Raw genomic sequence first — 27,403 nt, forward strand, 5'->3', positions numbered from 1 at the left:
GCTAGTTGTGTCACAGACTTTTTGTGACACTGGGCAAGTCATTTAATTTCTTTATCTCTGACGCAGTAGTCTCTTTCTGTTCAGCAAGCACTTAAGCACACGCTTAATTTTAAAGGATGGATGTAAACACATACTTTAAATGCTTTGCTGAATTAGGGCCTTTGTACCTCACTTCCCCATCTGTGAAATGAGAATATTAATATTTCTTTTATCTCACTGTCTCTCTTGTCTATTTAGATGGTAAATAAATCTTCAGGGAAGGCATTGTCTCTGTTGATGAGAGTTTATAGTGCCTAGCACAATGGGGCCCCTGTCTCGGATGGGACCTCTAGATACCATTGCAGAACGAATAACTTATATTATTGTTTTTGTTTAATATTGGGAGAGCTACAGAGTCAGTGATACAGAGATTGTGTGTGTGTGTATGTACACAATTGTATGAAATCCCTTGCTCTCTGTATAGGGTTTCCCTGGATTTAAAACAAAAGTCAAAGTCTGGGTGTCTAAAATAATATTTTGGGTACAGTAATTAAACGTTTTTGATGTGGAAATCTTGATTCTCATTAAGGTTGTTGAGAACAATAGTTGTCTAAGAAAATACTAAATGAAAACTTTACTGAGAAAATAACAGAAGGCAGAAATCATATGACACACTGTTTCTGTGTGATCTGTAAATTTACATTCGTTATAAGTGAATGTAGGTTGACTTTAGTTGGTAATGTTGCTCTTTTTTCTTTTCTTTATTTTAAACACACCATAGCCGGAGGAAACATCTCTTTTCTCGTGATAGACTTAAACTTTTTTTGAAACAGCACTGTGAACCACATGATGGAGTCATTAGAACTAAGGTAAATAAGTGGATAAAATGTTTGTAGAAGAGAGAGAGCATCGTCATCTAGAAATATGATTATATGAACTCCCATATTTCCTCCTCTTAGACTTTTTTACTGAAAAAGATAGCTGCTTTCATTATAAATTATCATTATTTATTATAAGTAGGTGAAATTTGTAGTAGGTTTTCTGCTTTTATCAACCAAACTATACATCTGGTGTGTTCTTTTAGCTATACAAAATTCAGTGAGTAAGACATGGCACAATAAGCTAGTGTCACTCTACTGCAGTGGGTCTCAAACTTTTTTTCTTTACTGGTGACCCCTTTCATATCGCAAGCCTCTGAGTGCGACCCCCCCATATAAATTAAACACACTTCTTAATATATTTAACACCATTATAAATGCTGGAGGCAAGGGGGGTTTGGGTTGGAGGCTGACAGCTTTCGACCTCCGTCCCCTCCTCCCCCATGCACTGGCCCATATAATGATGTCACAACTCTCGAGAGGTCCTGACCCCCAGTTTGAGAACCCCCGCTCTACTGTAATCCTGTCTCTCTTCAGATAAAATGATCCAGGGCTTGTCTTTACTGCAAGTGTATTAACTTGAACTGTTGCGTTATCCTACTTGAAATAACCTCGCTCGAGCAAGGTTACGTCTACGCTGGCAAAGTTACTGAGCCGCTCAGAGAGTACAGAAGGAAAACCGCTGTTGTGTGGTCACACTGACAGCTGCCTGCGCAGTAGTGTGTTCACACTTGCAGCGCTATTCAGAGTGGTGCGCTCTGGGCAGCTATCCCACAGAGCACCTCTTTTTCTTTTGCCGCTAAGACTTGTGGGGAGGTGGAGGAGGGTTGTGGGGCATCCTGGGTCCTGTCCCAAAGCCCTGTGATGCACTGCTTCGCATCCCAGGAATCCTTGTGCTTCTGTCTGCACTTGGGGCCATCTTTCAACCGTTTGTGTACTGCATGCCCTGCCTCTTCGATCTTCAGGAATGGATTCCAAATTGCTGAGCAGTATGCTGCTCACTCTGACCAATACTTTGGCCTTAAACTACAAAAGCAAGAGGAGTTTGACATTGATCTCACCCCGCGTAGTAGCTGCAACACAAGATTGTTTGTTTGTGGGATTCACAGAGGTGCTGACCACAGTGGAGCACTGCTTTTGGGCTTGGGAAACAAGCACTGAGTGGTGGGATCACATTGTGATTCATGTCTGGGATGACAGGCAGTGGCTGCAGAACTTTCACATGAGGAAAGCCACATTTATTGGACTATGTGACAAGCTCGCCCCAGTCCTGCAGCACAAGGACACAAGAATAAGAGCTGCCCTGTTGCTGGAGAAGCACATGGCGATTGCACTGTGGAAGCTGGCTACTCCAGACTGCTACCGATCAGTCGCTAAGCAGTTTAGAGTGGGAAAGTCGACCGTTGGACTCATGTTGATGGAAGCGTGCAGGGCCATTAATCGCATCCTGCTCCAAAAGACCGTGACTCTGGGCAATGTGCATGACATTGTGGATGGCTTTGCACAAATGGGCTTCCCTAACTGTAAAGGGGTGATAGATGGTACGCACATTCCAGTTCTGGCACCAGACCACCTAGCCTCTGATACATTAATCAGAAGGGATATTTCTCAGTGGTTCTCCAGGTGCTTGTGGATCACCGTAGGCATTTCACAGATATTAACGCAGGCTGGTCCGGAAAGGTGCATGATGCATGCATCTTTGGAACACTGGCCTGTTCAAGAAGTTGCAAGCAGGGACTCTCTTCCTGGAACAGAAGATCAACGTAGGGGAAGTCAAAATGTGATCCTGAGAGACCCTGCCTACCCCTTAATGCCTTGGCTTATGAAGCCATACACAAGGCAACTTGACAGCAGTAAAAAGCAATGCAACAACAGGCTGAGCAAGTGCAGAATGACTGTTAAGTGTGATTTGGCTGTTTTAAAAGCCCTCTGGTGATGCCTGTATGGGAAGCTGGACCTTGCCGATGACAATATTCCTATGCTTATAGCTGCGTGCTGTACTCTCCATAATATTTGTGAAGGGAAGGGTGAAAGCTTCACTCAGGGTTGGACCGCGGAGGCTCAGTGCCTGGAGGCTGAGTTTGAACAGCCAGAGACCAGGGTTATTAGAGGGGCACAGCGTGGGGCCATAAGGCTCAGGAATGCCTTGAGGCAGCAATTTGACACTGAAAGTCGCTAATATTTATTGCTGTGCTTGGGATTGCAGTGCTTGTAATGCTAGGAGGTGATTGGTGCACATGAGGCAAGAAGGGGGCCTAATATTATTGTAGGTTGCTTTGCAGTGTTCTTTTTGCTTTCACTTATAGAATAAAGATTGCTTTCAAACCAACACAATTCTTTTAATAAAAGACAGCAACCGGAGGAGAGAGTCAAATGAAAACATTCATCAGCAGGAAATAGGAATAGGATCTTGGGGAAGGTCTCAAGAGGAGGAGGGGTTCCAGGACAGCTACAGATTTGTGTGTGTCCAGGGATCATACCCAGCCTTCCACTTTGAAGTACAGTGCAGCTGGTGCTGTACTTCAGCAGGGCCAAACTGCAGATGGATGGGTGTTCTGCGCAGCCGTTCCACCACTGATAACAAAGAGGGAGGCTGAGCTCCAAAGGTCATCTCTGTGATGTTTAAATGCAACATTTTACAGAAGCAGTATTGTTTGCAACACAAACAACACTGATTTAGTGGTTTAAAACGCAGTCAGTACTCACACACCTATCACTAACTGGCTGACCCCAGGCAAGCACACATGAGCCACAAAACCCCCTAAATGGTGAGTTGCTGGAGGGGCAGGGTAAATCACTCTTCTTGGACCCTGCTGTACACTGGGCATGTGGCTCTTGGTGAGAGCCAACACTGTAGGGGGGGGCCTGATAATAATTCCTGTCCCCACACTTTCCACAGGATGTGATTATTATGGATGATATCTCGCTGCTGAGGGTGAGCAGGGAATCAAGGAAGGGTCTTCTCCAAGCCTGCAGCTTCTGCCCTGGTCCCTATGCGGGTTAGCCTGTGTGCAGCAATGTTGTCTGTCTCTCTCTTCCCCCACCCCCATGACGAGAAAGTTACCATTAATGGGACAAGAAACAAAACAGCTCTGCTGAGGAACCTACGGCAGCAGATTGCCCAGTATCTACACGAGAGTTTCCTGGAGATCTCTGAGGGAGATTCACGTGAAGTGAGGGAGTATATCAACAGCCTGTTTGGCTGCTCAGACTAGGCATGTGGTGGGAGATAAGCCTGCTTTCTGCAACCCTCCTGCCCCTTACAACTCACTTCAGCAATTCCCAAAATCAGATCCTCTTACCAGGGCCTCCTCTCCTGTTTACACTTTGCCAGGATCTGACTGCTGTGACTGGCTAGGCTCTTCCAGGATAGAAAAGAGCTCCTGACTGCATGCATCTCTGGCCTCTGAGTCATCCTCTGCCTCTGGTTCTCCCTCCCCCACTTTATCCAAGATTTCCTCCTCCTGGCTCGGTCCACTCTCGATTGGCACGTGAGCCAACAAAATATCCACAGAGGCCTTCGCAGTGGAGGTGGGGTTGCCACTGAGTATTGCGTCCAGCTCTTTGTAGAACCAGCAGCTTGTGAGCACAGCACCACAGCTCCTTCACTTTTACCCTACACTGCAGCGTGACCCAGTCATATCCCCTTTCTGTCATGTATCGTGAAATCTGTCCGTGGGTATCATAATTCCTACAGATGGAGTGCAGCTAGGACTGCACAGCCTCCTCTCCCCAAATGCTGATGAGGTCCAGCAGCTCGGCATCACTCCAGCCAGGGTATCGATCACCTGGTGCATGGAGCAGGCATGGCCATTTGGAAAGATGCACTGAGACTAGGGTGACCAGATGTCTCGATTTATAGGGACGGTTGCGATTTTGGGGTCTTTTTTTTTATATAGGCTCCTATTACCTCCTACCCCTTCCGATTTTTCATACTTCCTGTCTGGTCACCCTAACTGAGACCACTGCACATATCACCGAGCAAACAGGAGGAGACTTTCAAATTTGCAAAGGAATGTCGGGGTGGGGATGACGGTTGGTCACCTGAGGACAGGACAGTAGAGAGGTGAGAACAGGCATTGTGGGACACCTCCGGGAAGCCAATCACAGTGCTGTAATTGCATGGTGTCTACACTGGCTCCGCAGTGCTGTAGCCCCTGGCACAGAAAGCTCTATGTCTCTTGTTGGGGTGGGGGTGTGATGTGTTGTTGTTTTTTTGTTGTTTTTTTTTAAAGAGCGCTACAACTGAGCAGTTTGTGCGTAGTAAGTGGTGTGGCAGTGTGTACACCTTGGGAGTTACAGTGCAGAAAGCTGCTTTACTGTGCAGAAACTTACCAGTGTAGACAGGGCCTGAGAGCAACTATGCTGAAACAACTCTGAAACTATGCAGTGTGTTTAGATTAGCAGAATGATTGGGTTAGCAGTTGATGAGCTGCTGTAATTTATGTACTGGGGATGCAGCAGTTTAATTACCTCTGTTGTGAGCAGCACTCTTCCCCCTCCCTGGCAGGCCAGCTAGCTCAAGTTTAAAGCAACCCTTAATTTGAGCTACAGAATTTGATGTGTGGATTGGAGTTGGATTAGGAGCAAAACTCAAGTTACAGATCTAGTTAATTATGCAGTAAAGACAAACCCTAAATCTGTAACATTAATGAGACCTATGTGTCTGTAGGAGTCCAATTGACATCAGTGGGCTTTGGATCAGGTCCTAGATCAGGGGTTCTCAAACTTCATTGCACCGTGACCCCCTTCTGACAACAAACATTACTACATGACCCCAGGCGGGGAGACTGAAGCCTGAGCCCACCTGAGCCTCACCACCTGGGCAGGGGGACCAAAGCCCCTGGTAAAAGTCAGAACTCTAAAGGTTTGCTGAGAGTTTCTGTGCTGCATCTCTGAGATGTGCAACGTGGAATTCACGGTACAGAGGACAGGGGGCTACGGCCACCTTCCAATCCTGTGCTCTTCCATGGCTGAAGAGGCCCTCCATGTAATTTAGGCATTGAAGGCTGGCTGTCTAAGTTATGGCAATTTTCTAGCCTGCCCTTTTTCCTTCCTCTAGCACTGCCCAGAATCTGCAGTGCTGTGCTGATCCCACTCTGGATACAGTCCTTCCAGCCCCACAAATACGTTTACTTGCAAGAGGTCCTTGGAAGATAGCCTAATTGCTGTTTTCTGCTGTGCCTGTGCTGGGTGAATCCTCTGCTGGACACACATGGGTTTTAGGACCTTTTTACACTGCTCAAGCCCTTTTATGTGGTGTAAAGGAACCAGAGTGAGGGTTAGACTCTAGAGTGACCAGATGTCCTGATTTTATAGGGACAGTCCAGATATTTGGGGCCTTTTCTTATATAAGTGCCTATTGCCACCCCCACCCTCCGTGCCTATTTTTCACACTTGCTATCTGGTCACCCTATCAGACTCTCATCTCTGAATTCCAGTCTTGGCAGAGACATATGAGAAACACACATTTGTTTAAAGTTAGTTCAAAATGAATTTTTAATTTTGCATGTACGTTATGTTGGGGCCAAGTTCTGCCTTCAGGAACACATGCACTATTCCCATTACATTCAGTGGGAGCTGCAAGATAGTTTGAGATCTCAATCTCATATTAATCTCTCTCTATTTTTGCTGGATTAATTCTGCATTTGAACCATTGTAAAAGAGAGTGTGTGTTTTGTTTTTCCCCTTGAACTAACATATTAATCTAGTTACTTTTATTGTCTTTCTGAAAGCATGGTTTCCTAATTATGTAACTTCATAACAAATATCTATACTTTCATATTCCTGTATTAAGGCAATGTCAGTTGCAAAATACAAGATAGCTGAACAAGATTTCTCCTACTTCTTCTCTGATGACCCACCTACATTTATCTTCAGTCCTGCCAACAAAAGGCGAGGGAGGCCTCCAAAGAGGATATCTATTAGTCGTGTAAGTAATGACAAAAAGTGAACGTCTTCCGTCTTGAAAATGAATTGGGGAAATTTATGATCTCTTGTATATCTGGCATAAAAGTAGATCTTGTCTTTGCATTTGGAGACATCAACAGAGAGCAAGCGCGATATTTAACCTTCTAATTTCAACAGGTGGTGGAAAAAGGAGTACAGATAAATGCATGTGAGAGGGTTCTACCATCAATGAAGGTAGCAGAAAATTAATTTTCCAGTATGTCTACCGTAGGGTGCAGTTGGTGCACGCTAAAACTAAAACTTTGCTTGCAACCACAATGAAAACAACATAATATGTCCCTAATTACACAGGATTCTAGCACAACCTGGAACTCTAAACTTATTAATTATTAAATTGCAGGGAATCTTCTTGGTCTTCCCATTATTAGACAAATGCCTGAGGAGCAGTATGCTTCAGTGTGAAGTAAAGCTACAGTTATTCTTTGTTTATACAGCTCTTGAAAGAATGTGTTGAACTGCAGTATATTTTCCCATTAGCTGCTGTATTCTTTTTCCAGGACAAGATTGCTAGTAAACAAAACATTCCAGGAAATAGAAGTAAAGTGGCAAAGGAAAGGGCAAGACTCCAGAAACAAAAAGAAGAAATGCAGGCCATGGGTAAGTTCAGCCCTCCTGTAATTGTTAACCCCAGTTCTTGCAGACCCAAGAGCTGATTGTAATAATGGTATCGGCTTTCATTAAAATTTTCATTTTAAAACGTACAATGCCATTAAATATGACTTGTTTCAATGCTTGGGGTTGTCTCCTTGGTACAATACTACTATAATATAATAGAGGCATCACAGGCGGTCAGATTATACTGCTCTCTTCTGTAAAGTTAAGTAGCAGACAAAATGTGAGGGAAACTTACCAAACATGTTTTTATTCTTAAGTCTAATATAAGTGCTATAGGATCAGTATATACAAAACCATGGATTTGTAAAGCCAGATGATTGGTATATACACAGAGAGTGAGAGAGAGATCAATCTCTGATTAGAAGGAAAAACTATATGAAAGAATACTTCAGAATTTAACCAAAAATTAACACGAACCCCTATCTAAATCTATAAGAAGTCTTACTAACAGTTTCTAACAGACTCTTTAGTAATCCTGGACATATCATTCCACAGAGACCTTGGAGCTTGTCTACATGACAAAATTGTTCAGGTGTGATTTCAAAGTATTTTAGTTGTTAAATAAGTGCAAACCGTAACTTCGTATCGATACTCTTTCTCTCCCCCACCCTCTCACTCCACCCTCAGTTTGAGATACTTATTGGTTTAGTTTTAAGGTGAGAAGGAACTGTGTTAGCTAGACCAAAACAAGCCCAGTTTAAACTAGTGTCCACACAGCCTTTATATCAGTTTTTAAAACTACTTAAATGAAACCAGTGCAACTTTCTTGTGTAGACAAGGCATTAAAAGCCTACAGTCCCTTTTCAGTCAAACTTGCTCTCTTTCAAAATCGGTGTTTAAGGACTATAGGGTTGGGGGTTGGCATCTGTTCAGTGCCTTGGGGAATTTCCATTTCTTATCCTTTTATTTTCTCAGAAAGGATAAGTGTAGTTAAAGATTTCTTCCCTTTGGGCGAGATTGTTTGATGTGCTTGGGTAAGGGGCAGAATGTTGTTGCACTTCCCTTTGAGAAGTCTGGAAGGGAGATTAGGATTTGAGGACTAAGGGCTCACCTATGCAAGAGAGTGGACATGAAGGCTCTGCAGAGCCAGGTACTTCTGCATGCTGGAAGTGGGAGTAAGGCACAAGGGAATAAAGGGGCACCTTAGGTAGGCCCAGTTACTTCCCTGTCCTGATTTCCAGGATTGACTATAATTTGGTCCTATATCAGGATAGCTTAACTCTATCCTTCCATCATCCCATTGAGCAACCAAAATCCTTTTGGTACAGCCTCTAGCTCCAAACTGAATTTGGGAACAGTTGGTCTTCTGATAAGTGACATGGCATGTATTATCATGGAAATTGTATATATGTCAGCCTTCGGGTTCTATGGGCCTGGCTAGCACATGGCCACTGAAATATGGGATTTGGCTTCAAAATAGCTAATGACCTTACACACTCATGATTTTTAACCCAAAAAATAGAATGCACACATTTTGTACATTTGTGTATTACACTAGTTTTGTGTGTTCATTTTGCTAATCACTGCCGTGCAAACTCTGATTTTAAAACAAATTTATTCACAAGTATTGTAACTTTTTCATATTGGGATTACTAACACATTATAGCAAGTAATTGAATAAGTATGTTCTCCTCCATAAAGAGACATTTATATTTTAAAAAAAAATTCAGAATAAAATATTCTTTGTTTAAACATATAATAGTGGAAATTCATTATATTAAGAACCTAAGAATGGCCCTACTGGGTCAGACCACAGGTTCATCTAGCCCAGTATCCTGACTTCTGACAGTGGCCACTGCCAGGTGCCCCAGAGGGAATGAACAGTACAAGTAATCATCAAGTGATCCATCCCTGTTGCTCATTCCCAGCTTCTGGCAAACAGAGGCTAGGGACACCATTCCTGGCTAATAGCCATTGATGGACCTAAGCTCCATGAATTTATCTAGTTCTTTTTTGAACGCTGTTATGGTCTTGGCCTTCACAACATCCTCTGGCAAGGAGTTCCACAGGTTGACTGTGCGTGTGTGAAGAAATATTTCCTGTTTGTTTGTTTTTAAACCTGCTGCCTATTAATTTCATTTGGTGACCCCCCTAGTTCTTGTGTTGAGAACTAGTAAACAACACTTCCTTATCTACTTTCTCTACACCAGTCATGATTTTATAGCCCTCAATCATATCTCCCCTTAGCCGTCCCTTTTCCAAGCTGAAAAGTCCCAGTCTTATTTATCTCTCCTCATACGGAAGCAGCTCCTTATCCCTAATAATGTTTGTTGCCCTTTTCTGAATCTTTTCCAATTCCAATATATCTTTTTTGAGATGGGGCAACCACATCTACACACAGTATTCAAGATGTGGGCATACCATGGATTTATATAGAGGCAACATGATATTTTCTGTCCTATTGTCTATCCGTTTCCTTACTTATTTCCAGCATTCTGTTTGCTTTTTTGACTGCCACCGCACATTGAGTGGATGTTTTCAGAGAACTATCCACAGTGATTCCAAGATCTCTTTCTTGAGTTGTAACAGCTAATTTAGACCCCATCATTTTATATGTATAATTGGGATTATGTTTCCCAATGTGCATTACTTTGCATTTATCAGCATTAAATTTCATCTGCCATTTTGTTGCCCAGTCCCCCAGATTTGAGAGATCCTTTTGTAGCTCTTTGCAGTCTGCCTGGGTCTTAACTATCTTTAGTAATTTTGTATCATGTGCAAATTTTGCCACCTTACTGTTTACTCCTTTTTCCAAATCATTTATGAATATGTTGAATAAGACTGGTCCCAGAACAGACCCCTGGGGGACACCACTATTTACCTCTCCATTCTGAAAACTGACCATTTATACTTACTCTTTGTTTCCTATCTTTTAACCAGTTATTGATCCATGAAAGCACCTTTCCTCTTATCCCATGGCAGCTTACTTTGCGTAAGAGCCTTTGGTAAGGGACCTTGTTAAAGGCTTTCTGAAAATCTAAGTACACTATATCCCCTTGGTCCACATGCTTGTTGGCCCCTCAAAGAATTCTAGTAGATTGGTGAGGCATGATTTCCCTTTACTAAAACCATGTTGACTCTTCCTCAACAAATGATGTTCATCTATATGTCTGACAATATTGTTCTTTAGTATAGTTTCAACCAGTTTGCTCAATACTGAAGTCAGGCTTACAGGCCTGTATTTGCCGGGATCACCTCTGGAGCTCCTTTTAAAAATTGGCGTCACATTAGCTATCTTCCAGTCATCTGGTACAGAAGCTGATTTAAACAATAGGTTATAGACTACAGTTAGCAGTTCTGCAATTTCACATTTGAGTTCCTTCAGAACTCTTGGGTAAATAGCAATAATAAACTGATTTACTTGGAAGTAGTAATTGCTGACCTGATGAAATTTTGACATCTATAATGCTTGGTATAAAGAGACACTAAGTGATTGTTAATGGCTTGAAAATGGCAACAGAAATAAAATTGTATTGGAAGTTCAGTCTTTTCAATACAAATAAGACTTATAAGGGCATAAGCAGTATTGCTCTGAGAGCCAACTGGCAATATGTACTCTACAAAACCACTTTAATGTAGAAACCTGCTAGTGGATGATCAAAATTTGATAGGAAAAACTATAGACTTTTTTAAAAGGGTATTTTTCAGTTTTCAATTCCTGCTATAGAAGTAATGTTCTTTAACCTCCACATTTAAGTCAGTCTTTAGCGCTTAAACAAATTCAAGTGATAACTCCATTGACTATAATACCCCTTAATGTGACACACTTTCTTTTCCCAGTCATGTGTTATCATTTGTGTTGCTGTAATCAAAGCATTTAACCCAATATGTCCTCCTTGTGTTTTTGCTCTAACTCTCAACCCAAATTTTTATCAACTAGGACTAGCAGAAAAGATGTACCATTTTTAAGGTGATGGGATTCTTATAAGACAGAGATAGATATATTGCAAAGTGAAGTTTTAGGATTCTGATGTTTGAAACGCTTGAGCTTCTGCCTGATATTTTTACTGGTTGGCATAGAAACAACTTCATCATCACAACAATTAAAATCTTTTAACTTGGTAGTTAACAGTCTACCTATTTAAGGCAGTTATATCAATTAACTTTTTGTAAAAGTAAAATAATTTTGATTGATGTCCTTTTTTCTGCATAGCTTTTGAAAAAGCTAAATTAAAGAGAGAGAAGGCACATGCTATAGAAGCCAAGAAAAAAGAGAGAGAAGATAAGGAGAAAAAGAGAGAGGAGCTGAAGAAGATTGTGGAAGAAGAAAGGTTGAAGAAGAAAGAAGAGAAAGAGAGACTCAAGATAGAAAAAGAAAAGGTAATAAAATTGCAATATATGTATGTCTGATGATGGGATGCACCCTCATCCCGTGGAAAGAAAGGTTAATGAGTGTTTGTGCACTCAGGCAGTGCCAATTACTCATACCTGCAGAACATGCTCCATCTGGAGAAGAGAGGCATAAAAAAGGTGAAGCTCACAGCTAGGCAGGAGGGGATGTGGCTAGGGCTTACTAGTGAGCTTCAGTAGCAAGGGGAGCCCACCTCAGGGTAGTGGCTAGCCACTTTTCCAAATGTATTTTTGGGGGTGGATGGACTTTGCAAGCCTGATGTGGGCAAGAGGCCCTGTAAGGCTTCTCTCAGCCAACAACGTGAGTAACATCATCATGGACTGGAGCAGGGATCTCAAACACGCGGTTAACACAAGTTATTTTCTGCGGCCCGCAATGTCCTCACAGCTGCCCCCCGACATCCCTCAGCGTTTACCTAGAGCGGCTCTGGCCTGCCTGCCCTGCCCCCGCACTGCTCTGGGAAGCGGAAAGAATGTGGGGGAAGAGAGGCGCATGGGGCGTCTGATGTTGCTTAACGCACCACCCCCAGCAGCTCCCATTGGCCACGGTTCCCCTGCACCCGACTCCCTACTCTGAACCCGCTGCTGCACCCTGCACCCCTCCTGCGCCCCAGTCCCCTTCTCTGAGCCGCCTGCTGCACTCTGACCCACTGCCTTGAGCCCCCTGCTGCACTCCCCACCCCTCCTGCACCCCAACCCACTGCCATGTCTCCTGCCGCACTCCCTCCTGCACCCTGACCCCCTGTCGCACCCCTCATCCCTCCTGCACCTCACACCCCAACTCCCTGCCCTGAGCCCCTGCCACATCCCAAACCCCTCCTGCACCCCTGGCGGGGCCTCATGGAAGGGGTGGAGTGGGGGCGGGGCTGAGGGCGGCTGGGGGGAGGTGTACATTGGCCCAAGGGCTGCATTACTGACTAGTCCTCATGTGGCCTTCATGGTCATTTGAGTTTGAGACCCTTGGACTAGAGCAGGGATTCTCACAACAAATTTTTTTGGTGGTTTCAGGGTACAGCCACCAGCTCTCACTGATGGCCGCACTGACACTTTTTTCCTAAAATACTTAATTAACTTTAGGGAAAAACAATTAAATATGCACAGATTCATATCCAAATCATTGTAATTTATATTTGTAGGATTTTTTGGCAGACTCCATAACAAAAAATGCGGCCTCCCCCTTTGGCCCCCACCCCACCCCGATCCAGGGCTTAATGGGTCCTGGGGCTTACTATGAAAAGTAATATTTGTTAATGTCACAGCACACTTAGTATCTTTATCATACAGAATGAAAACATATAGTGTTCTGTCTTTATTGTTCTACCAAAAATATTTAGAATCATAGCAATGTAGAGCTGAAAGGGACCTCAAGAAGTCAAGCCCAGCACTGTGGCAGGACCAGTAAGCCTCCTAGAACATCCCTGACAGGTGTTTTGTCCAACTTATTTTTAAATGCTTCCAGTGATGTGGACTCCATAACCTTCCTTAGAAGCTTATTCCAGAGTTTAACTACCCTTATAGATAGACAGATATTAGGAAAAAAAATTCTAACTTAAATCTCCCTTGCTGCAGATTAAGCCCGTTACTTCTTCTCTTACATTCATTGGATATGGGGAATAATTGATTATGGTACCCTTTATTATAGCCCTTAACATATTGGGAGACTGTTATCAGGTCACCCCTTAGTCTTTTTTTCTCAAGAGTAAACATGCCTAGTTTTTTTCCAACCTTTCTTCATACGTCCGGCTTTCTAAACCTTTTATCATTTTTGTTTTTCTCCTCTGGACTCTTTCCAATTTGTCCATCCTTCCTAAATTGTAGTGCCCAGAATTGGATGCAGTACTCTAGCTGGGGCCTCACCAGTGCTGAGTAGAGTGGGACAATTACCTCCTGTTTCTTACATACAACACTCCTGTTAATACACCCCAGAATTATATTAGCCTTTTTTTACAGCAACCTCACATTGACTTGTATTCAGTTTGTAGTTCACTATACCCCCCTTTCTCCCCTGATTCTCTTCAACAGTGCTACTATCTAGCCAGTTATTCCTCATTTTGTAGTTCTGCATTTGATTCCCCCCCTTCGTAAGTGTTGTGATTTGCACTTGTCTTTATTGAATTTCATCTTGTTGAATTCAGATCAATTCTCCAGTATGTCAGTCATTATGAATTTTAAACCTGTCCTTCAAAGTGCTTGTAATCCCTCCCAGTTTGGTGTCATCTACAGATTTTATAAGCATACTCTCTATTCCATTATCCAAGTCATTATTGAATAGTATCATTGTTACCTTTTTGGAGTATAATTTTACCAAGTAATTATTTTGCATACTTTAATTGAAATAGAATTACAGATTTTTATGCTGTAGCAGAGTATAGTAATAAAATACAACTGGTTTCATATCTAATTCTGAAGGTTTCAATTTCAGGAAAGAGAGAAATTACGTGAAGAAAAACGAAAGTATCTGGAATACCTAAAACAGTGGAGTAAACCTAGAGAAGACATGGAATGTGATGATCTTAAGGTATAAGTGCTGGGTAACTCTGGAGTAGTGCATGCTTGTGCTTTGCAAATTTCTCCATGCAGCTCTGCTAAGGCATCCCAGTCCTGATCTGAAGCAGCTTGTCTATTGAAATACGGAGCTTCTTGAACAGAAGCTTTCAATTGTGCCTAACTGTCTGACTTTGTAATATGAATACATGAGGTGGGAGGCATGAACTATTTCCTCCTCCTCCCCCCTTAAAGATTTGAATCAGGTCTTCAGATCCGAAAGGCTAGTGCACTAACCTTTTGGAACAATTCTCCCAGCCACTTTTGCTTTTCTGAAAATTGAATCTTGAGAAACTTGTCTGGTCATTTTGTCCAGACTGGGTACAACAGTTTGGTAGGAGTTCTTGCAGTTTTTAACAGTTTACCTAAGAAAGCTGCTAAGATGTTAAAGTGCACTTGCTGTGTTCAAGATACTTTTGGGAATGGACAAATTGAATCTTAGGAGTGCTTCTGATGTTGTGCTTTTCTTGCCTACACTTATTACGGGTCTCTGGATTTTGCATGATGACTTTCTCTTCAGTTGGAAATGAACAACTGCTTAATAGAGTTTATTGGCCAGAGTGACTGAGTGGATCCTTACTAGACCTATCTGTTGAGATTGTTCAACCATTGAGATGTTTGAGGCACTGCTCTGCTTGGGGAAAATAAGACATTTGCTTAAGTCTGAAATCTATCCTTGTACTAAATTCATGCACTTTTCAAAAGTGTTAATGTAACTATAGGCCTTTGGAATGAAGGATCCCTTCAATTTCATAAGATTGGGTTGTGAACAGTCCAAGAGCAGGGCTTCATTAAACAACTGGCAACTACAGAAGAGCACTGAGAAGCACTTCTAAAATTACCCTTAGTGAATTAACACACATGCAGGTAATGTGAGTTGTAGTGTTCTGTTAAAATTTGACCCAGAGTTGCTTCTGGCTCTTTGTATCATGTATTTCTAGGTCATGGTTCCAGTGGAGAACATTCTCCACCAAACTCCAGGAGGAAATACAACTTATTTGACTCATGATTCCAACCATCCAACTTCTGTTAGGCCGCCTTTGTGTTTTTTCTCCCATTCTATTTTGTTGTTCCTTTTTGAACGTGAAAAGGAGGAGCACACTCTTTATAGAACTTTTTGGTTGAGATATTTGTGGTGATACGTTGCGTACTATTAGTACTTACTAAATTGGATGATGTATGAAACCCGGAGGGAAAAAAACAGAGTTCCTACCTCAAGGAACTAACATTCTGAATTAGAGACAGTACAAGTAAAAATACACCGCACATCAGATTACCAGAATGTGATGGATTGGATCACAGAAACCCCCTTGGGGCTGCCAACTGATGTGCCAAGACTACTTCTGCCCCTGCCTTCCCTGCCAGTTTGAGACTCCAGAACCCTGCCTGGTTGTGCCAGAAACGCTTGCTGGCTACAAACACAGGCCCAGGCCTGAACCACATCCCCGAACAGCTGCAGGCTTAACTGAAAGCAGCTTAAGAAGTGTTCCTGGCTCCAGCACTCAGATGCTCAGCTCTCAATGGGGTCAAGACCCCAAATAAATCCATTTTACCCTGTATAAAGCTTATACAGGATAAACTCATAAATTGTTCACCCTCTATAACACTGATAGAGAGAGATGCACAGCTGTTTCCCCTCCCCCAGTATTAATATATACTTTGGGTTAATTAAAAAGTAAAAAAGTGATTTTATTAAATGCAAAAAGTAGGATTTAAGTGGTTCTAAGTACGCAAAAGAATAAATGGACACAAATCTGACATCAGGAATCAAAACATTCAAAAACCACTAGGAGAACACTTCAACTCTCTGGTTATTCAGTAATAGACTTAAAGGTGGCAATTTTGCAACAGAAAAGCTTCAAAAACAGACTGAGAAACTGCTGAACTTGAATTAATATGCAGGCTAGATGCCATTAATTTGGGCTTAAATAAAGACAGGGAATGTCTGGGTCATTACACAAATTGAATCTATTTCCCCATGTTAAGTATCCTTACACCTTTTTGTCAACTGTCTGAAATGGGCCATCTTGATTTATCACTACAAAAGCTTTTTTTTTTTCCTTCCTGCTGATAATAGCTCATCTTAATTAATTAGCCTCTTAGAGTTGGTGTGGCAACTTCCACCTTTTCATGTTCTCTATATGTATAAATATCTTCTTACTATATGTTCCATCTATGCATCCAATGAAGTGGGCTGTGGCCCATGAAAGCTTAATGCTCAAATAAATTTGTTAGTCTCTAAGATGCCACAAGAACTCCTGTTGTTAGAACAAAGTAAATTACCGAACAAAATAAAACATGCAAGTCTGTGCCTAATACCTTCTTACTGTAATTACAGATGAAATCTCACCCTCAGATGTTTCAGTAAGCTTCTGTCACAGACTGGATGCCTTCCTAGTCTGGGCACAATTCTTTCCCCCGGTACTGCCCTTGTTCCAGCTCAGGGTGGTAGGTAGGGGACTTTTCATTACTGCAGCTTCCTTTGTTCTGTTCCATTCCACCTCTTTATATAGCTTTGACACAAGGCGAGAATCTTTTGTCTCTCTGCCCCACCCCCCCTTCCCCAAATGAAAAGCACCAGGCTTAAGATGGGATTTCAGTACCAGGTGACATACTCACATGTCCTGTGAGACCTCAAGCCTTCATTCCTGCCAGCCTGACTCACAGGAGGCCCTGCAAGCAAGCAGAGCCATCCACAGTCAATTGTCCTGGTTAATGGGAGCCATCAAGATTTCAAACCACCATTAATGGCCCACACTTCGCATAATTACAATAGGCCCTCAGAGTTATTTCATATTTCTAGTTTCAGATACAAGAATGATACATACATACAAATAGGATGACCACACTCAGTAGATTACAAACTTTGTAACGATACCTTCTTCTTCGAGTGATTGCTCACATCCATTCCAGTTAGGTGTACGCGCTGCGCGTGCACGTTCGTCGGAAACCTTTTTACCCTAGCAACTCCAGCGGGCCGGCAGGTCGCCCCCTGGAGTGGCGCCGCCATGGCGCTCTATATATACCCCTGCCGGCCCGCCCGCTCCTCAGTTCCTTCTTACCGCCGTGTCGGTCGTTGGAACTGTGGAGCGCGGCATAGCTGTCCTCCACGTCCCTAGCTCTCCTAGTTATCTATCGTTTATCTCTAGTACTATCGTAGTTGTTAATTAGATTGTTAAATAGTAGTTAAGTTAAGTAGTTTGTAAATAGTTCTTCGCCGGGGGCTTAGCCCTTCCCGGCACCCGGCGCCAGGCTCATGCCTGTTTCGCCGGGCTTCAAGCAGTGTGCGGCCTGCAAGAAGCCCATGCCTACCAGCGATCCCCACGAAGCGTGCCTGAAGTGCCTGGGGGAATCGCACAGATCCGACAAGTGCCGCATCTGCAAGGCTTTTAAGCCAAGGACAAAGAAGGAGAGGGATCAAAGACTCCGAACTCTTCTTATGGAGGCGGCACTTGACCCGACGGCTTCGCAGGCCGTGATCTCGGCGCCGGCACCGGGTCGCACCGGCACAGAGAAGACTCCCCGGCGCCGACCTTCTCCGGCACCGGAGACAGAGCCAAGGCCGTCGAAGTCCACTACTCCGGCCAGGCAGACCCGGCTAGAGCGCCCGGCCTCGACATCGGCCGCGGCGCCACCGGCACCGTCGACTCCGGGCCCGGCGGGTCCGTCGAGTCCGGTGCTGCCGAGCTCCCCCATGAGATCTGGGGTTGAGATAGTGGTCCCATCCACACCGGAGACCTTCGCCTCGGCTCGGGACCTAATAGCCCTGACTGAGCCCACTCGGCTGCCACCCCCGGTACCTCCGGTGCAGGTCGTGTCCAGAGGCAAGCCCATGATGTCGGCACCGTCTCGGGACTCTCGTTCACGATCCAGGTCCCGACGTCATGGTCGCTCCAGATCCCACCGCCGCTCGCAGTCCCGGCACCGCTCCCCTCAGCGGTACCGGTCGCACTCGCGGCACCGGTCGACATCAAGACGATCGCGGTCAGACTCCAGCCGCCGATACCGGCACCGCGATTCCAGGAGCAGGTCCCGACGTTACTCGCCGCACCGGTCGACCTTCCGGCACCGAGCTGGTGGCAGGTCCCGGTCCCGGTCGACCTCCCGGCACCGAGCTGGTGGCAGGTCCCGATCCCGGCACCGAAGCGGCGCCCGGGACCGATCCAGATCCCGGCACCGTGACAGAACCCGGTCCCGATCCCGGCACCGATATGACTCCCGGCACCGGTCCCCGGCACCGAGACGATCCTCCGTGCCGACCCGCGCAGACCCTTACCATCCAGGGTCGGCCCCACCATGGCCCTCTAGACAGCCGTCCGTATCCTCGCAAACGGACAACGGATATGCGCTGGGCACCGACCGGCAGGCGGCGCTGTTCAGTGATCCGCCGCAGCAGGACCAAGGCCCGCAACAATGGGGATTCTGGACACCCTGGGCATACCATCAGGCCCAGGGCCCCCAACAGCTCCCTGCTAGGCCGGCGACTGCGGAGCGTAGGGCTCCTGAAGCCTCGATGTCTCGCCCCCCTCCCTCCCCGGATGGGGAGGAAGGGTCCAAGCAACAAGACTCCGCTTTGGCTCCTGAGGCAGAGGCGAGGGCTGAGGAAGACCCACAGTTAGACACTCTCTTGCCTGGGGTCTCCTCACCCTCCTCCCCGGATGAAGCGGTGGCTGGTACCTCCTCCAACAGCCCCCCCCCCCCGCTGGATCTCAGGGCGCACCAAGACCTCCTCAGGCGATTAGCTCAAAATCTGAGTCTGCAAGCCGAGGAGGTCTCGGAGATAGAGGATCCAATTGTTACCATCCTCTCATCTGATGCTCCCACCAGGGTCGCCCTGCCCTTCATACGAACCATCCAGGCCAACGCCAACACCATCTGGCAGTCTCCGGCCTCCATCCCCCCTACTGCGAAGGGCGTCGAGAGGAAGTACATGGCCCCTTCTAAAGGCTATGAGTACCTCCATGTGCACCCGACACCGGGTTCCCTGGTGGTTCAATCCGTGAATGATAGAGAGCGTCATGGCCAGGAGGCTCCAGCCCCCAAATCCAGAGAAGCCAGGCGGATGGACCTCCTCGGCCGTAAGGTGTACTCGGCTGGGGCGCTGCAGCTCAGGGTCTCCAACCAGCAAGCCCTGCTGAGCAGATACGCCTTCAATTCCTGGGTGGCAGCAGACAAATTTAAGGAGCTGCTGCCACAAGATGCTCGCCAAGAGTGGGCGGCCATCTCGGATGAAGGCAAGAAGGTCGCACGCACGGCCTTGCAAGCCTCTTTGGACGCTGCAGACTCGGCTGCCCGCACCCTCGCGTCGGGAGTAACGATGCGTCGCATCTCCTGGCTGCAGGTTTCCGGCCTTCCGCCGGAGCTCCAGCATACTTTACAGGACCTTCCTTTCGAGGGCCAGGGCTTGTTCTCTGAAAAGACAGACCCCAGACTCAAGAGTCTGAAAGATAACCGAGTCATTATGCGGTCCCTCGGGATGCACACTCCCGTGACGCAGCGTAGACCCTTCCGGCCACAGCATCAACAACAGCGCAGGCCGTATTCCCAGTTCCGCCAGCGGGAGGACCTTAACAGGCGCCGCGGCAGGAATGGAAGGCGCAGGCATTCGGGGAACCAAGCGGGGCAGAACCAAGGCTCCTCTAAGCCCCCGCCTGGACCTAAGCCTTCATTTTGAAGGTGCGCCCGAGGGCGCAGTAACAGTTTCCCTAATGGATCCTTCCCCCCCGTTTTCCAACCGCCTTTCGTTTTTCTTCCCGGCGTGGTCCCAAATAACATCGGACCGCTGGGTCTTAAGCACGGTGCGGACGGGATACCGCCTGCAGTTTGTTTCATTTCCTCCTTCCCGCCCCCCTTCCTCGTCCCTCTTCGGGGACCCCTCTCACGAGCAATTCCTTCGGCAGGAGGTGCAGACGCTCCTCAGCAAAGGAGCTATAGAGGCGGTTCCGGAAAACGAGAAAGGCAAGGGGTTTTATTCCCGCTACTTTCTGATCCCCAAGGCCAAGGGAAGCCTCAGGCCTATCCTCGACCTGCGAGAGCTCAACAAATACCTGGTGAAGTTGAAGTTCCGCATGGTATCCCTGGGGACTATTATCCCATCCCTGGATCCGGGAGACTGGTACGCCGCCCTCGACATGCAGGACGCGTATTTTCACATTGCCATTTGGCCATGCCACAGACGCTTCCTCCGCTTCGTTGTGGGGCCTCTTCATTATCAATTTGCAGTCCTCCCATTTGGCCTGTCCACGGCCCCGAGAGTGTTTACAAAATGCATGGCAGTTGTTGTGGCGCATCTTCGGCGCAATCGTGTCCACGTGTTTCCTTATCTGGACGATTGGTTGATTCGGGGCACGTCGGAACAACAAGTCTACAGCCATGTCCGCGTGATCACCGGCATGTTCGCAAGTCTGGGCCTCTTGGTAAACGCAGACAAGTCCACCCTGATTCCCACACAGAGGGTGGAGTTCATCGGGGCCGTCCTGGACGCCACTGTAGGCAGGGCCTTGCTGCCTCTGCAGCGGTTCCAGACCATGTCGGCGATCGTTCAGCGTTTGCGGACAGCCCCATTGATGTCAGTGCGGACATGTCTAACCCTGTTAGGCCACATGGCGGCTTGCACCTTTGTGACCGATTACGCACGGCTCCGCATGAGGCCCCTCCAGTTGTGGCTCATCAATCATTACAGGCCGACAAGGCAGCCACTAGACATGTTAGTCACAATCCCCCAGAGGGTATTAGATTCTCTCGGCTGGTGGCTAGACCAGTCCGTGTTATGTGCGGGTCTCCCTTTCCACCCCCCTCAGCCCTTGGTGTCCCTAACAACGGATGCCTCAGATCTAGGCTGGGGGGCCCACCTAGGGACCCTGAGGACGCAGGGCCTGTGGTCCCAGGAGGAGGTGGGACTACACATCAACATGCGGGAGTTGAGAGCGGTCCGCCTTGCTTGTCAAACGTTCTGTCATCAGCTTCAGGGTCGTTGTGTCGCGGTGTTTACCGACAACACGACGACCATGTACTGTATCAACAAGCAGGGCGGCACCAGATCCTCCTCCCTGTGCCACGAGGCGATACGACTCTGGGACTTTTGTGTAGCCCACTCCATTCACCTCACGGCTTCCTTCCTCCCCGGAGTACGGAACACGCTGGCGGATCGATTGAGCAGATCCTTCCTGTCACACGAGTGGTCCCTTCGCCCGGACGTCGCCCTCTCCATTTTCCGGAGGTGGGGTTATCCCCGGGTGGACCTCTTCGCGTCCAAGGGGAACAGGAAGTGCCAAGCGTTCTGTTCCTTTCAGGGCAGGGAGCCCGGGTCGATAGCGGATGCCTTCCTCATCCAGTGGTCGACCCACCTGTACTATGCGTTTCCCCCGTTCCCTCTGGTCCACAGGCTCCTGCTGAAGGTGCGCAGGGACAGGGCTCACGTGATCATGGTGGCCCCGGCATGGCCCAGGCAGCACTGGTACACCATGATGCTGGACCTGTCCGTAGCCGACCCAGTTCCCCTGCCCCTTCTTCCGGACCTGATTACCCAGGAACACGGGACCCTCTGTCACCCAGACCTGCAGTCGCTGCACCTAGCGGCGTGGCTCCTGCGTGGCTGATGGGCTCTGAGCTGCGCTGCTCCACGCCAGTGAGGGAGGTGCTCTTGAGCAGCAGGAAACCGTCCACAAGAGCGACATATTCGGCCAAGTGGAAGCGCTTCTCCTGTTGGTGCGTGGAGAGAAATCTCCGCCCTATGGAAGTTTCGGTAACCAACATCTTAGACTACATTTGGTCCCTCAAAGGGCAAGGTCTGGCCATATCGTCTTTGCGAGTCCACCTAGCAGCTATCTCCACCTTTCACCCGGGTGCGGATGGTCGCTCTGTTTTTTCTCACCCAACGGTGTCTAGATTCCTTAAGGGGCTGGAACGTTTATTCCCTAACGTCCGTCCCCCTGCTCCAACCTGGGATCTTAACCTGGTTTTGTCCCGGCTCATGGGGCCCCCCTTTGAGCCGTTAGCTACTTGCTCCCTGCTTTACCTCTCTTGGAAGACTGCCTTTCTAGTAGCTATCACCTCAGCTAGACGGGTGTCGGAACTCCGGGCTCTTGTGGTAGACCCCCCATATACGGTCTTCCACAAGGACAAGGTGCAGCTGAGACCACACCCTGCCTTTCTCCCCAAGGTGGTCTCAGCCTTCCACGTCAACCAAGAGATATTCCTCCCGTTTTTTTTCCCGAAACCTCACTCCTCAGGCAGGGAGCAGCAGCTCCACTCGCTTGATGTCCGTAGGGCTCTCGCGTTCTACGTGGAGAGGACCAAGCCCTTCCGCAAATCCCCCCAGCTTTTGGTAGCAGTAGCGGACCGCATGAAAGGGCTTCCTATCTCCTCCCAGAGGTTATCCTCTTGGGTAACGTCCTGCATCAGGACCTATTATGACTTGGCCCATATCCCTACGGGCCGTGTGACTGCGCATTCTACCAGAGCGCAGGCGTCGTCGCTGGCTTTCCTCGCCCGTGTGCCCATCCAGGAAATCTGTCGGGCAGCGACCTGGTCATCGGTCCACACCTTTGCTGCCCACTACGCCCTGGTCCAGCAGTCGAGAGAGGATGCGGCCTTCGGAACTGCAGTGCTCCATGCCGCGACTTCTCACTCCGACCCCACCGCCTAGGTATGGCTTGGGAGTCACCTAACTGGAATGGATGTGAGCAATCACTCGAAGAAGAAAAGACGGTTACTCACCTTTGTAACTGTTGTTCTTCGAGATGTGTTGCTCACATCCATTCCGCACCCGCCCTCCTTCCCCACTGTCGGAGTAGCCGGCAAGAAGGAACTGAGGAGCGGGCTGGCCGGCAGGGGTATATATAGAGCGCCATGGCGGCGCCACTCCAGGGGGCGACCTGCCGGCCCGCTGGAGTTGCTAGGGTAAAAAGGTTTCCGACGAACGTGCACGCGCGGCGCGTACACCTAACTGGAATGGATGTGAGCAACACATCTCGAAGAACAACAGTTACAAAGGTGAGTAACCGTCTTTTACAAGAGACCTTTTGCATGAAGCATATTCTAGTTACATTATATTCACACTCATTAGCATATTTTCTTAAAATCATACAGAATGCAACATCACACAGAAGATTTAGTTTGAGTGATTGATTAATTTATCTTTACATGCACTTTCTTTATAATGCTTAATCTTGATGTGGGGCAGGAGGGCTGAACGAAAAGAGAATACTCAGAAGCACAGGAATAGGGAGATTGTCCCAAATACAGGCAAAAGCAAGAAAGAGTGCTACAAAGATGAGGGGAGGATAATAGAAAAGGGTATTAAGTAAGGATGTGAACGAAGTGTATAAGCATATAAGGAGAGGGGTATAGTGGAAATGAGAGCTGAGAATGCACCAAGGTATGGAATTGTGCAGGGATCTGAAGGTGAGAATGAAAAATTTTGAGTTGCATATGAAAGGAGGGAGGAAGCCAGAGGAGGAGAATGGTGTGATCAGATCAGCAAGAGGAAGTTAGCAGCAGCGTTTTGCATATACTTGAAAAGGCAAAATGAGATGTGGGGAGAAAGAGAACAGGAGTTGCTTAATTGAGGTAAAAGATGACCCTGTCATGGTTCAAGATGGATTAACAGATCTGTCAATGGTGTCTCTAGACACAGTCTACCACATCAAGACTTATCTTAGGGTATGGCTACACTTGCACTTCAAAACGCTGCCACGGCAGCACTTTGAAGTTTTGAGTGTGGTCGCAGCGCCAGCGCTGGGAGAGAGCTCTGACAGCGCTGCACATACTCCACATCCTCTACGGGTGTAGCGTGCAGCGCTGGGAGCCGCGCTCTCAGTGCTGCTGCCCTGATTACACTGAGGCTTTACAGTGCTGTATCTTGCAGCGCTCAGGGGTGTGTTTTTTTTCACATCCCTGAGTGTGAAAGTTGCAGCGCTGTAACGCGCCAGTGTAGCCATGGCCTTAGAGAAAAGATAGTGGTCTGCATCTGAAATATCTGTGAACTCAGGCTTACAGGTTGGGTCCTAGTTCTGCTTGGCTGCTGTGTATTTTCTTTGGCATAGAACAGCTAAAATGCTGGCTATCTCTTATCCATCTGTGAATGACTTTTATGTACCTGTCCTTAGATTCCACCCTTCCTAAAGAATCTGAACCTCACTCAGAAATATTATGAGCTACTTTAAGCATGAACATAACCATCCATCAATTTTTTGAGCTTTGTTTCTGGATTCCCTGTATCCTGGCGAGGAGCCATTCTTCATTAATTTTTGACTCTGACTACCTACCTAGAAACAAATCTTGCATATTTTTGCAAATGTCTCTACTTAAAACCATAAATCAAAAGTCAGATGCGATCATTGTGAAAGGTTGGTTATACCTCTCTTTATGTGGTCAAGATCAAGCCAATCTAAAACACCTCCAGCCATATGTCCTCATTGGCAAAGCAAATGCAGTAGAACACCAGCGTTACGAATTGACCAGTCAACCACACGCCCCATTCGGAGCCGAAAGTACACCATCAGGCAGCAGCAGAGAGACACATCCCCCCCAAAAAAAAGAAAAGGAAAAAAAAGCAAATAGTACACTACTGTTAAAAATACCCTACTTAAAAAGGGTGAGGGGGAACAGCATTTTTCTTCTGCATAGTAAAATTTCAAAGCTGTATTAAGTCACTCTTAAGTTGTAAACTTTTGAAAGAACAATCATAACGTTTTGTTCAGAGTTGTGAAAGCTGGGGAATGGAGGTTCTTCTTCGAGTGATTGCTCATATCCATTCCAGTTAGGTGTACGCGCCGCGCGTGCACATTCGTCGGAAAACTTTTACCCTAGCAACTCAGTGGGCCGGCAGGTCGCCCCCTAGAGTGGCGCCACCATGGCGCTCCATATATACTCCTGCCGGCCCACCCGCTCCTCAGTTCCTTCTTACCGCCCGTGTCGGTCGTTGGAACAGTGGAGCGCGGCTTAGCTGACCTCCACTTCCCTAGCTACTCGTTTTCTCGTATATAATTATGCAGTTATAACACTTTTATATATATATTTGTATGGTTAGTTTAGTTAGCGGGGTTCAGGAAGTAGCCCCTTCCATGAGCCCAATGCCGGAGCCATGCATGGCTCACCGGGTTTTAAAAAGGGGCCCGGCTTGCCAGAAGCCGCGGCCGAAGAGAGATCTACATGACTCCTGTTGAAGTGCCTCAGGGAATCACACTTGACAGATAAGTGCCCCATTTGCAAGGCTTTTAAGCCGAGAACAAAAAGGTGCGGGACTTTCACTTGCCCCTCCACCTTGGGCGCGGAGCGATGTTCAAGCGGCGGGCAGAAGCGCCTCCTCGGCACCGGACCCCGCCGGTACCACCAAGGCCTTTCGGCACCGACCGTCGCCGGCACCGATGTCGACTCGGCACCGCTCCCTTCTTCCGAGGTCGAGAGAGTCTACGATTCCTGCTGGTGCCTGGCGGCTCCCCGGCACGCGCCGTGGTTGAGCCCCCTGCTCCCGCTACTTCCGTGCCACCTGCATCGCAGCCAGAGAGCTCGCCTCAGTTGCGTTATCCGGCACCGTCACCTGCAGAGGCACCGATGACTTCGGCTCCGTCGATTCCAGTCCCCCAGGACCAGGGAATCCGCTGCCTGGCAGCTCCCCGGCTCGCGCCGTGGTAGAGCTTACTGCTCCTGCTGCTTCTGGGCCAGCTGCACCACAGCTAGACAGCTCGTCTAAGATGGCTCGCCCGGCACCGACGACGTCGGCACCGTCGATCCCGGTCCCACGAGGGCCGTAGAATCCGGTGCCTGACGGCTCCCCGGCACGCGCCGTGGTTGAGCGTATTGCTCCTGCTGCTTCCGTGCCAGCGGCACCGCAGCCAGAGAGCTCGTCTAGTCGGATCGCCCGGCGCCGACACCTGCTACGGCACCGATGACGTCACCGTCGATCCCGGTCCCACAAGGGCCGTAGAATCCGGTGCCTGACGGCTCCCCGGCACGCGCCGTGGTTGAGCGTATTGCTCCTGCTGCTTCCGTGCCAGCGGCACCGCAGCCAGAGGGCTCGTCTACGTCGGATCGCCCGGCACCGACACCTGCTGCGGCACCGATGGCGTCGGCACCGTCGATCCCGGTCCCACACGGGCCGTAGAATCCGGTGCCTGACGGCTCCCCGGCACGCGCCGTGGTTGAGCGTATTGCTCCTGCTGCTTCCGTGCCAGCGGCACCGCAGCCAGAGGGCTCGTCTACGTCGGATCGCCCGGCACCGACACCTGCTGCGGCACCGATGGCGTCGGCACCGTCGATCCCGGTCCCACACGGGCCGTAGAATCCGGTGCCTGACGGCTCCCCGGCACGCGCCGTGGTTGAGCGTATTGCTCCTGCTGCTTCCGTGCCAACGGCACCGCAGCCAGAGAGCTCGTCTACGTCGGATCGCCCGGCACCGACACCTGCTGCGGCACCGATGACGTCGGCACCGTCGATCCCGGTCCCGCAAGGGCCGTAGTATCCGGTGCCTGACGGCTCCCCAGCACGCGCCGTGGTCGAGCTAATGCTCCGGCTGCTTCCGTGCCAACGGCACCGCGGTCAGAGAGCTAGTCTAAGTCGGATCGCCCGGCACCGACACCTGCTGCGGCACCGATGACGTCGGCACCGTCGATCCCGGTCCCGCAAGGGCCGTAGAATCCGGTGCCTGACGGCTCCCAGGCACGCGCCGTGGTTGAGCTCCTGTTCCGGCTGCTTCTATCGGCACCGTCGATTCCAGTCCCACAAGGGCTATCGAATCCGGTGCCCGACGGCTCCCCGGCACGCGCCGTGGTTGAGCGTCTTACTCCCGCTGCTTCAGTGCTGACGGCACCGCAGCCAGACAGCTTATCTAACTCGGTTCGCCCGGCACCGGCACCTACCGAAGCTCTGATGACCTCGGTACCGTGGATCCCGGCCCCACGAGGGCCGTCGAATCCGGTGCCTGACAGCTCCCCAGTACGCACTGTGGTTGAGCCTGCTGTTCCCTGCACGCCGGAGATGTTACCAACGGCGAGGGCTCTCAGTGCCATGACAGAGTCAGTGCTGCCTGACCCGGGCACCGCCGGTACGGGTAATACAGTCTCTTC

The 27,403-nt window shown here is 48.2% G+C and overlaps 1 protein-coding gene across 7 annotated transcripts in view; it reads left to right on the forward strand.

The window, feature by feature from the left end:
• The window catches only part of BAZ1A (bromodomain adjacent to zinc finger domain 1A), a 122,167-nt gene that overhangs the window by 40,823 nt on the left and 53,941 nt on the right, over positions 1-27,403 (forward strand). For all 7 annotated transcript variants that reach the window (XM_030559300.1, XM_030559298.1, XM_030559299.1 and 4 more), the window contains 5 exons: positions 761-848; positions 6,655-6,789; positions 7,325-7,424; positions 11,596-11,762; positions 14,215-14,310. In XM_030559300.1, coding sequence (XP_030415160.1) covers positions 761-848; positions 6,655-6,789; positions 7,325-7,424; positions 11,596-11,762; positions 14,215-14,310 — 586 coding nt within the window. The remainder of the gene's footprint in view (positions 1-760; positions 849-6,654; positions 6,790-7,324; positions 7,425-11,595; positions 11,763-14,214; positions 14,311-27,403) is intronic.

The sequence above is a fragment of the Gopherus evgoodei genome, chromosome 4 (assembly GCF_007399415.2).
Source record: "Gopherus evgoodei ecotype Sinaloan lineage chromosome 4, rGopEvg1_v1.p, whole genome shotgun sequence".
Taxonomy (NCBI): domain Eukaryota; kingdom Metazoa; phylum Chordata; order Testudines; family Testudinidae; genus Gopherus; species Gopherus evgoodei.